This window comes from Oncorhynchus masou, chromosome 31 (genome assembly GCF_036934945.1).
Source record: "Oncorhynchus masou masou isolate Uvic2021 chromosome 31, UVic_Omas_1.1, whole genome shotgun sequence".
Lineage (NCBI taxonomy): Eukaryota > Metazoa > Chordata > Actinopteri > Salmoniformes > Salmonidae > Oncorhynchus > Oncorhynchus masou.
In genome coordinates this window covers 4005247-4017251 of record NC_088242.1, presented here as the reverse complement: position 1 = coordinate 4017251, position 12005 = coordinate 4005247, and the positions used below count along the sequence as shown (strand labels likewise).

Here is a 12005-nt window from a genome sequence, read left to right as displayed (position 1 = left end):
GTCCATGCAATTTATTATTATACTTTGTTAATTAAGCACATTTTTACTCCTGAACGTATTTAGGCTTTCCATAACTAAGGGTTTGAATACTTGAATACTAATTTAAAAAATCCATATTAAATGCAGGTTGTAACCCAAGATAATGCCGAAAAAATCCAGGAGTGTTAACACTTTCTGAAGGCACTGTATTATGAATAAGTACTGTATTTTTGACACTCTTCGAATATAACGTGGGGGACATTTTGAAACGTAAAAAAAAAATATCTGTGACCCGGAAGTGATTTTGTTTTGTTGCTGAGACGATGACGTGTCTGTTTTGTGGTACGTTACAGTCGAAACCGTATTTATGTAATATCTTTGATTTAAGAGTTAACCTCACCTCACATCAGCTGTAAAAAAAACACAACAACAAATTGTACCAAGTAAAAACGCTCATGACAACAACGTAAAACTGTGAAGCGAATTGTGTCTAGCTAACCTTTACGAATTAGCTAGACCTTGGTCACTGCTGGCTGTACATGCCAAAATGTATTTTGTGTTGTTAAACTAGCTATAGATCCACTGTCGTATGTTTGCAAGCCGTATGATATTTTTCACTAGCCTGCTGAGGAGAGGACTCCGTGTGAAACCATTCTGGAACCATCGTTACCAAAACGCATCGGTGGTATTACTGAATGAGGTTGTATTGTGAGTATGCATAACGATTCACTTTATTTTGCATGAACTATAGACAATCAAATGCTTGTGGCGTGTGAAATGGCTAACGTTAGCTAGATGGTTTATCAACACACGTCCCATCTATTCTAGGGATGCTAACGTTATTATGGTGCTCTTTCTCTATCTTGAAGCATGACTGCGCTGTCAGACTTGGAGCCTGCTAAAAAGAGACTGCGGGTTGAATTTGGCCTCCAAGCACCTATCGGTTCAAGGAGCCCTCTTTCATCGGCTTTTAAAGGTAACACTCCCTGAGCAAGGGAATATTAAATGATCCTCTGTGTAATCTGATTGTGGATTTTTCTTCAGTTCCATTTTTTTTTGAGTTGTTTGATTTTCTGATGTGTTTTTACGGTAGGCCTATAGGCTACACTCACTATGACTTACCAGTCAAGTTAATTATGATCCAAGTTGATTCTCATTCTGTTGTCTTTTGTGTCCTCTCCATTAGCAAGTTCCAAAGAGGCAAGTCTACACGCAATGGAATGGCAGCAGCATAGTGCCAAAGCAACATCTCTTAGTCAGAAAAACAATCCCAAGTCCCAACAGAATAACCCTGATAAGTGGCCGTTGGAACGTCCCCAAAGCACCACAAGCCCAGCTTCTGACATGTGTGAAGCTGCTGAACCACAACCGGAGGATGTAGAGATGGTGAGTCCAGACAGCTCCGAGTCTGGCTGCAGTCACAAGATCCAGTTCATGGAGACAGAGACCGAGGCCCAGACCCACAGTTCAGACTCTGAGGAACCTGTTGTCTCTAGTATTATAGACCCGGAGGATGACGAGACAGCGCCCTTAACACCATCTGACAACTTAAAGGATCACAAACCCGTCTCGCAAATCACCACAGATCACAATCCCGTCTCGCAAATCACCACAGATCACAGGCCTGTCTCGGAAGTCTCCACAGATCACAGGCCGGTCTCGGAAGTCTCCACAGATCACAAGCTGGTCTCGGAAGTCTCCACAGATCACAAGCCGGTCTCAGAAGTCTCCACAGATCACAAGCCGGTCTCGGAAGTCTCCACAGATCACAAGCCGGTCTCGGAAGTCTCCACAGATCACAAGCCGGTCTCAGAAGTCTCCACAGATCACAAGCTGGTCTCGGAAGTCTCCACAGATCACAAGCCGGTCTCGGAAGTCTCCACAGATCACAAGCCGGTCTCGGAAGTGCCCAAGGATCACAAGCCGGTCTCGGAAGTGCCCAAGGATCACAAGCCGGTCTCGGAAGTGCCCACGGATCACAAGCCGGTCTCGGAAGTGCCCACGGATCACAAGGCGGTCTCGGAAGTCTCCACAGATCCTAAAGGGAACAGTGATGAGCAAATGGAGGAGACCGTGAGCAAGATCAACAGGCATCTGGACAAGCAGCAGGACACAGAAAGATCCTCCTCCAAGGGCCAAGGAAAAATAACAGACTTCTTCGCCCCATCCACAAGGTACAGTATTGAATACCTGGTGCTGTGGAAGTAACCCATTTATATACAGAATTCTGGGTTCACGTGTTTTACATTCAAATATGCAAGAGAGCAAAATTACGTCACGTCTTAGATTCACGGTCATATCTCAAGATTATATAGTCTAAGCATCCTCTATTACATGTCGGGTATAGGCTTCATTACAAATGTTGGTTGATAGGACAGTGGGGGTACCAGCAGGTGAGGACAGTGGGGGTACCAGCAGGTGAGGACAGTGGGGGTACCGGCAGGTGAGGACAGTGGGGGTCCCAGCAGGTGAGGACAGTGGGGGTCCCAGCAGGTGAGGGCAGTGGGGGTCCCAGCAGGTGAGGGCAGTGGGGGTCCCAGCAGGTGGGGGTCCCAGCAGGTGGGGGTCCCAGCAGGTGGGGGTCCCAGCAGGTGAGGGCAGTGGGTGTCCCAGCAGGTGAGGACAGTGGGTGTCCCAGCAGGTGAGGACAGTGGGTGTCCCAGCAGGTGAGGACAGTGGGGGTCCCAGCAGGTGAGGACAGTGGGGGTCCCAGCAGGTGAGGACAGTGGGTGTCCCAGCAGGTGAGGACAGTGGGTGTCCCAGCAGGTGAGGACAGTGGGTGTCCCAGCAGGTGAGGACAGTGGGGGTCCCAGCAGGTGAGGACAGTGGGTGTCCCAGCAGGTGAGGACAGTGGGTGTCCCAGCAGGTGAGGACAGTGGGTGTCCCAGCAGGTGAGGACAGTGGGTGTCCCAGCAGGTGAGGACAGTGGGTGTCCCAGCAGGTGAGGACAGTGGGTGTCCCAGCAGGTGAGGACAGTGGGGTGTCCCCAGGTGAGGCAGGTCCCAGCAGGTGAGGGCAGTGGGGGTCCCAGCAGGTGAGGACAGTGGGTGTCCCAGCAGGTGAGGACAGTGGGTGACAGTGAGGACAGTGGGGGTCCCAGCAGGTGAGGACAGTGGGTGTCCCAGCAGGTGAGGACAGTGGGTGTCCCAGCAGGTGAGGACAGTGGGGGTCCCAGCAGGTGAGGACAGTTTTTGAGAGCTGAGAATTCTTTGTCCTGGGTCGTTCCACCTCAAAAAGTACAAGAGGATTTTAACACCCACCGTCTCAGATTGTTCTGGAAACATTTGTTGTTAGAAACAGATCAGACTTGCATTCCTGCAACACTCATTTGTGGAAAATACAATTTGATCTCTGAAGGAAGGAAGCTAATTGAGTGCATCCAAATTGGCCATTTTTGTGTGTGTATTTATTAGGATCCACATCAACAACTCTTCCTGGGGTCCACATGAACCATGACATAAGACATAGTACAGAACATTATTAGTCACGGACTGAAATGCATTTAAAACATCACACACAGCCAACATGTCAGTACATACACACACAACATGTCAGGTCTAATACAACATTTGTATTTATATGATTCATTTGCATTTACTAATCACTGACCTAGACAACCAGGTGAGAGGAGTTCCTACCTAACTTATCACTGACCTAGACAACCAGGTGAGGGGAGTTCCTACCTAACTAATCACTGACCTAGACAACCAGGTGAGAGGAGTTCCTAACTAATCACTGACCTAGACAACCAGGTACCAGTGAACAGTAAAAACCAATCACTGACCTAGACAACCAGGTACCAGTGAACAGTAAAAAGTTTATAGGTGCTATATTTACATTCAATAAATATAATACCGAACATCCGATTTGGACCGGCCAATGAGCGAGACAGGTGAATCTGGTCACAAATATTTATAGGTGCTATACTTTTACATTTACATTTAAATATAAGCAGACGCTCTTATCCAGAGCGACTTACATCCGATTTGACATCCAGTGGAACAGCCACTTTACAATAGTGCATCTAAATCATTGAGCGAGACATGAGGAATCCACACACAAATATATATACTTCACTTCAGACTTTAAAACAAAAAGTTAGTTAGTGTGTAAGTAATTAAAGTAGGTTACTACTGTTAGGGTTGTAAACAAAGATCTGTAAGGATATGAGTCTGTGTCCGGCTCAGAATGCTCCTTTCTCTTGGTTCACCTTTTTGAATAAGTATTTTCCACCAATAAAGTTGTTTCAGGGACAAGCTGTGAAGCTTCTTTATGGGTTTTTTTCACTATTAGGCTACTGACCAATTTAGAACACCTCGCCGAATTTGAATGTTATTCATGCTGTTTTAATTTGTGGTTAGTTTTTATCGTGACGGTTATTTGTGTTCCTGTTTACTGTCAGAGAAACATGCTCTTCTCCGGGGTGGCTGTTGTGACTCACCAAGTGGTTGAGAAAATATGGCAACAGAAGAATCAATGTCTTCCTGTCCGTACAGAGATCAAGTCAATGTCTTCCTGTCCGTACAGAGATCAAGTCAATGTCTTCCTGTCCGTACAGAGATCAAGTCAGTGTCTTCCTGTCCGTACAGAGGTCAAGTCAATGTCTTCCTGTCCGTACAGAGGTCAAGTCAATGTCTTCCTGTCCGTACAGAGATCAAGTCAGTGTCTTCCTGTCCGTACAGAGATCAAGTCAGTGTCTTCCTGTCCGTACAGAGATCAAGTCAGTGTCTTCCTGTCTGTACAGAGATCAAGTCAATGTCTTCCTGTCCGTACAGAGATCAAGTCAGTGTCTTCCTGTCAAGTCAGTGTCTTCCTGTCTGTACAGAGATCAAGTCAGTGTCTTCCTGTCCGTACAGAGATCAAGTCAATGTCTTCCTGTCCGTACAGAGATCAAGTCAGTGTCTTCCTGTCTGTACAGAGATCAAGTCAATGTCTTCCTGTCCGTACAGAGATCAAGTCAATGTCTTCCTGTCCGTACAGAGATCAAGTCAGTGTCTTCCTGTCTGTACAGAGATCAAGTCAATGTCTTCCTGTCCGTACAGAGATCAAGTCAGTGTCTTCCTGTCCGTACAGAGATCAAGTCAGTGTCTTCCTGTCCGTACAGAGATCAAGTCAGTGTCTTCCTGTCCGTACAGAGATCAAGTCAATGTCTTCTTGTCCGTACAGAGATCAAGTCAATGTCTTCCTGTCGTTACAGAGATCAAGTCAGTGTCTTCCTGTCCGTACAGAGATCAAGTCAATGTCTTCCTGTCCGTACAGAGATCAAGTCAATGTCTTCCTGTCGTTACAGAGATCAAGTCAATGTCTTCCTGTCGTTACAGAGATCAAGTCAATGTCTTCCTGTCCGTACAGAGATCAAGTCAATGTCTTCCTGTCCGTACAGAGATCAAGTCAATGTCTTCCTGTCCGTACAGAGATCAAGTCAGTGTCTTCCTGTCCGTACAGAGATCAAGTCAGTGTCTTCCTGTCCGTACAGAGATCAAGTCAGTGTCTTCCTGTCCGTACAGAGATCAAGTCAATGTCTTCCTGTCCGTACAGAGATCAAGTCAATGTCTTCCTGTCGTTACAGAGATCAAGTCAATGTCTTCCTGTCGTTACAGAGATCAAGTCAATGTCTTCCTGTCGTTACAGAGATCAAGTCAATGTCTTCCTGTCCGTACAGAGATCAAGTCAATGTCTTCCTGTCCGTACAGATATCAAGTCAGTGTCTTCCTGTCCGTACAGAGATCAAGTCAATGTCTTCCTGTCCGTACAGAGATCAAGTCAATGTCTTCCTGTCCGTACAGAGATCAAGTCAGTGTCTTCCTGTCCGTACAGAGATCAAGTCAATGTCAAAAGGCAGTCTATTGTGATGTAGGCAGTAGTTTTTAGCTAGATTGTTCTGATGTCTTCTTAAGGTGTTTATTATAAACCCTCGTGCATCCTGTTGTTGATCTATTGCATTTTTTTTTTTTTTCTTCAGTGTCATGTTAAAGTCGTTTCTCCTTTTTTTTCAACGTGACAGTGCCCAAGCTCCCTCGGAGAAACAACGCAGAGATGGAGAGGACGGCCCTCCACCATACGATTCCAAGTGGCTGGGAAGCCCCATCAGTGATCTGAGGAGAATGCCACAGTGTGGTCGACCACTCCCACCACTGAAGAATATTCCTGACCATCACACTGTCATGATCAGGGTGAGAGAGAGGGAGCAGCTCCTTGGAAAACTAACTGAATGCTTTAGTCTAAGCCAGTGGGGTCAACCCCCTTTAGTCCAAGCCAGTGGGGTCAACCCCCTTTAGTCCAAGCCAGTGGGGTCAACCCCCTTTAGTCCAAGCCAGTGGGGTCAACCCCCTTTAGTCCAAGCCAGTGGGGTCAACCCCCTTTAGTCCAAGCCAGTGGGGTCAACCCCCTTTAGTCCAAGCCAGTGGGGTCAACCCCCTTTAGTCCAAGCCAGTGGGGTCAACCCCCTTTAGTCCAAGCCAGTGGGGTCAACCCCCTTTAGTCCAAGCCAGTGGGGTCAACCCCCTTTAGTCCAAGCCAGTGGGGTCAACCCCTTTAGTCCAAGCCAGTGGGGTCAACCAGGTGAGGGGAGTTACTCACTAATCACTGACCTAGACAACCAGGTACAAGTGAACAGTAAGATCAGGGTTCCCCCCCCCCCATGCATAATATACAGATATGTGGTCTTGTAAACCAAAGTTTGAAATGATTGTATTGGTCAAATATTATATCTGTTTGGGTTTCTTGTGGTCAGTGTGCAGTCTACAAGTGATTTATAATTATTTACGGCCATCTGCTAATAATTGGCCCGCAGCTGAATCTAGTTGATCACTGTACTAGACCCTCCATAGAATGGTCTCAGCCTTGATTTGTGCTATTCCACTATAGTCCTGGTCTCAATATTTGTGTTGGATGTATTTTTATTTATTTAACTAGGATAAGTCCGTTAAGAACAAATACTTATTTACCATGACGGCCTACAGGGGAACAGTGGGTTAAACGGCCGTGTTCAGGGGAACAGTGGGTTAAACTGCCTTGTTCAGGGGAACAGTGTGTTAAACGGCCTTGTTCAGGGGAACAGTGGGTTAAACGTCCTTGTTCAGGGGAACAGTGGGTTAACTGCCTTGCTCAGGGGAACAGTGTGTTAAACTGCCTTGTTCAGGGGAACAGTGGGTTAACTGCCTTGCTCAGGGGAACAGTGGGTTAACTGCCTTGTTCAGGGGAACAGTGGGTTAACTGCCTTGCTCAGGGGAACAGTGGGTTAACTAATCACTTGCTCAGGGGAACAGTGGGTTAACTGCCTTGCTCAGGGGAACAGTGGGTTAAACGGCCTTGTTCAGGGGAACAGTGGGTTAAACTGCCTTGCTCAGGGGAACAGTGGGTTAACTGCCTTGCTCAGGGGAACAGTGGGTTAACTGCCTTGCTCAGGGGAACAGTGGGTTAACTGCCTTGCTCAGGGGAACAGTGGGTTAACTGCCTTGCTCAGGGGAACAGTGGGTTAACTGCCTTGACTCCAGGGAACAGTGGGTTAACTGCCTTGCTCAGGGGAACAGTGGGTTAACTGCCTTGCTAGGGAACAGTGGGTTAAACGGCCTTGCTCAGGGGAACAGTGGGTTAAATGATTGCTAGGGGAACAGTGGGTTAATCTGCCTTGCTCTTGGGAACAGTGGGTTAACTGCCTTGCTCAGGGGAACAGTGGGTTAAACGGCCTTGTTCAGGGGAACAGTGGGTTAACTGCCTTGCTCAGGGGAACAGTGGGTTAACTGCCTTGCTAGAATGGGAACAGTGGGTTAACTGTCCTTGTCTCAGGGGAACAGTGGGTTAACTGCCTTGCTAACTAGGGGAACAGTGGGTTAACTGCCTTGCTCTGGGGAACAGTGGGTTAACTGCCTTGCTCAGGGGAACAGTGGGTTAACTGCCTTGCTCAGGGGAACAGTGGGTTAACTGCCTTGCTCAGGGGAACAGTGGGTTAACTGCCTTGCTCAGGGGAACAGTGGGTTAAACGGCCTTGCTCAGGGGAACAGTGGGTTAAACTGCCTTGCTCAGGGGAACAGTGGGTTAAACTGCCTTGCTCAGGGGAACAGTGGGTTAACTGCCTTGCTCAGGGGAACAGTGGGTTAACTGCCTTGATCAGGGGAACAGTGGGTTAACTGCCTTGCTCAGGGGAACAGTGGGTTAACTGCCTTGCTCAGGGGAACAGTGGGTTAACTGCCTTGCTCAGGGGAACAGTGGGTTAACTGCCTTGCTCAGGGGAACAGTGGGTTAAACGGCCTTGTTCAGGGGAACAGTGGGGTTAACGGCCTTGCTCAGGGGAACAGTGGGTTAACTGCCTTGCTCAGGGGAACAGTGGGTTAAACGGCCTTGCTCAGGGGAACAGTGGGTTAAACGGCCTTGCTCAGGGGACTAGGCTACCTGTCTCTAACCACTAGGCTACCTGTCTCTAACCACTAGGCTACCTGTCTCTAACCACTAGGCTACCTGTCTCTAACCGCTAGGCTACCTGTCTCTAACCGCTAGGCTACCTGCCTCTAACCGCTAGGCTACCTGCCTCTAACCGCTAGGCTACCTGCCTCTAACCGCTAGGCTACCTGCCTCTAACCGCTAGGCTACCTGCCTCTAACCGCTAGGCTACCTGTCTCTAACCGCTAGGCTACCTGTCTCTAACCGCTAGGCTACCTGCCTCTAACCGCTAGGCTACCTGCCTCTATCCGCTAGGCTACCTGCCTCCCCAAGGATGTGTGAAGTATGATGAACGAATGAATGTGCATTATTCATGATTAAATAGTGAAAGTTAGTAAAACACATGATTCATCATCATCATCATCATCGTCGTCTGGTCATCCGGATGAATGGTAGAACTTCCACTGGTGATGCCGTTCATGTTCTCATCATGCTGTATTTTCTCTTCAACAGACAGACCTCCTTCAAACAGGCAAAATTCCTGTTCCCTATCCCATCAAGTTCAGAGACACCTGGGACGAGGTCCATGTGAAAATGCCCTGTTCAAAGAGCAACCTGTTCCCTGTAGGAAATCAGGTACTGCTTCTCCCGTAGTTACACGTTGTACTGTCATGTTGGAAATTGGACTCACTTCAAGTGTTGTTTATAGCTTACAAGTCATCTTCTGAGCTACATCTCTCACCATTAGGGAAAGAGCTGATCTCCAGGGCCTTCAGAAAGTATTCATACCCCTGGACTTATTACACATTTTGTTGTTGTTACAGCCTGAATTCAAAATGGATTCAATAAATGCAACCCCCCCCCCCATAATGACAAAGTGACAGAAATCAGAAATATCTTATTTGCATTACTATTCACACCCCTAAGTCAATACGTTAGAATCACCTTTGGCAGCGAAGTCTCTTAAGAGCTTTGCACACCTGGATTGTAGAACATTTGCACGTTTTTATTATTTTCTAAATTATTCAAGCTCTGTCAAATGGCTTATTGTTAATTTCTAGACAACAAAAAACTGTCAAGTATTGCCATAGATTTTCAAGCCGATTTAAGTCAAAACTGTAACTCAGCCGCTCAGGAACTATTGTGTTGGTAAGGTGCATTAATCTCCTAGTGTCTGGTGGAAAGTAGACAGAACCAGGTTTTCCTCTAGGATTTTGCCTGTGTTTAGCTCCATTCTGTTTCTTTTTTCATCCTGAAAAACTCCCCAGTCCTTAATGATTACAAGCATACCCATAACATGATTCAGCCAACAGTGTGCTTAAAAATATGGGGAGTGGTACTCAGTAATGTGTTGTATTGGATTTGCCCCAAACATAACACAGTATTCAGGAAAAAAAGTTAAATGCTTTGCTGCATTTTTTGCAGTATTATTTTAGTGCCATATTAAAAAACAGGATGCATGTTTTGGAGAGAGAAAAATATTCTGTACGGGCTTCGTTCTTTTCCCTCTGTTGATTAGGTTAGTATTGTGGAGTAACTACATTGTTGATCCATCCTCCGTTAAAGTCACCATTGGCCTCATGGTGAAATCCCTGAACGGTTTCCTTCCTCTCCAGCAACTGAGTTTGGAAGGATGCCTTTATCGTTTTTAGTGTAATTAATATCTTCAAAGGCTCAAAGGCATGCTCAGTGTCTTTTTTTTTTTTTTTTTTTTTTTGTACACCCATCTACCAATAGGTTCCCTTCTGTGCCAGGCACTGGAAAACCTCCCTGGTATTTGGTTGAATCTGTCTTTTGAAATTCACTGCTCGACTAAGGGACCTTACAGATAATTGTATGTGTGGGGTACAGAGATGAGGTAGTCATTCAAAAACTTGTGAAGCAAATTTATTTAGGCTTGCCATAACAAAGGGGTTGAATACTTATTGACTCAAAACATTTCAGCGTTTCATTTTGTATTAATTTGTAAAAATGTCAAAAACATTATTCCACTTTGACATTATGGGTTATTGTGTGTAGGCCAGCGACAAACATCTATTTTTAAATTCAGGCTGTAACGTAACAATATGTGGATGAAGTCAAGGGGTTTGAATACTTTCTGAAGGCTCTGTCACTCTAATTACACTCAACAAAAATACACTATATATACGGAAGTATGTGGACACCCCTTCAAATTAGTGGATTCTGCTATTTCGGCCCCACCCATTGCTGACAGGTGTATAAAAATTGAGCACACAGCCATGCAATCTCCATAGACAAACATTGCCAGTTGAATGGTCTTACTGAAGAGCTCAGTGACTTTCAACATGGCATCGTCATAGGATGCCACCTTTCCAACAAGTCAGTTTGTCAAATCTCTGCCCTAGAGCTGACCCCCAGTTAACTGTAAGTGCTGTTATTGTGAAATGTCTAGGAGCAACAATGGCACAGCCGCAAAGTGGTAGGCCACAGAATCTCACAGAACAGGACCGCTGAAGTGCATAGCGCTTAAAAATCGTCTGTCCTCGGTTGCAACACTCCTTATTGAGTTCCAACGCCTCTGGAAGCAGACACAGGAACTGTTTGTCGGGAGCGGAGCTTTGTGAGTTGGGTTTCCATGGCCGAGCAGCTGTACACAAGCCTAAGATCACCATGCTCAATGCCAAGCGTCGGCTGGGAATGGTGTAACACTCGCTGCCATTGGACTCTGGAGCAGTGGAAATGTGTTTTCTGGGGTGATGAATCACACTTACCCATCTGGCAGTCCAACAGACAAATCTGGGTTTGGCAGATGCCAGGAGAACTCTACCTGCCCCAAAGCATAGTGCCAACTGTAAAGTTTGGTGGAGGAGGAATCACGGCCCGGGGCTGTTTTCCATTTTTCGTGCTAGGCCCCTTAGTTCCAGTGAAGGGAAATTTTAACACTTCGGCATACAAAAACATTCTAGACAATTCTGTGCTTCCATCTTTGTGGCAACAGTTTGGACAAAACCGTTAACTGTTTCAGCATGACAATGCCCTCCCATGCACAAAGTGAGGTCCATACAGAAATGGTTTGTTGAGATCGGTGTAGAAGAACTTGACAGGCCTGTACAGAGCCCTCACCTCAACCTCATCGAACACCTGTGGGACGAATTGGAACACTGACTGCGAGCCAGGCCTAATCGCCCAATATCCGTGCACGACCTCACTCTTGTAACTGAATGGAAGCAAGTCCCTGCCTCAACGTTCCAACATCTAGTGGAATGTCTTCCCAGAAGAGTGGAGGCAGTTATGGCAGAAAAGGTTGGGGACCAACTGGGACATTTGCAGCTTCTAGAAATTTTTTACAGATCCTTGCGCCATGCATTTTCATGCTGATACATGAGTGGTGGCAGATGTACGGGCCTCAAGATCTCATGGTATTTCTGTACATTAAAATTGCCAAAGATAAAATGCAATTGTGTTCGTTGTTCATAGCTTTTGCCTGCCCAAGGCATAACCCCACCACCGCCATGGGGCACTCTGTTCACGACGTTGACATCAGCAAACCGCTAGCTCACACAAAGCCATACACGCTGTCTGCCATCTGCCCGGTACAGTTGAATCCGTGATTCATCCGTGAAGAGCACACTTCTCCAGCGTGCCAATGGCCATCGAAGGTGAGCGTTTGTTCACTGAAGTCGGTT

General features: G+C 46.6%; 1 protein-coding gene across 2 annotated transcripts in view; it reads left to right on the top strand.

The window, feature by feature from the left end:
- The first annotated feature begins 273 nt into the window (after positions 1–273).
- parga (poly (ADP-ribose) glycohydrolase a) overlaps positions 274–12005 on the top strand; it is a 120797-nt gene continuing 109065 nt past the window's right edge. Inside the window, exons 1-6 of one of the 2 annotated variants that reach the window (XM_064949985.1) lie at positions 274–321; positions 601–687; positions 849–955; positions 1166–2153; positions 5984–6152; positions 8872–8994. In XM_064949985.1, the coding sequence (XP_064806057.1) occupies positions 850–955; positions 1166–2153; positions 5984–6152; positions 8872–8994 (1386 nt within the window). In that variant the 5' untranslated portion in view covers positions 274–321; positions 601–687; position 849. Of the gene's footprint in view, positions 688–848; positions 956–1165; positions 2154–5983; positions 6153–8871; positions 8995–12005 lie in introns of both variants that reach the window. The other variant, XM_064949984.1, reaches the window with a different exon arrangement.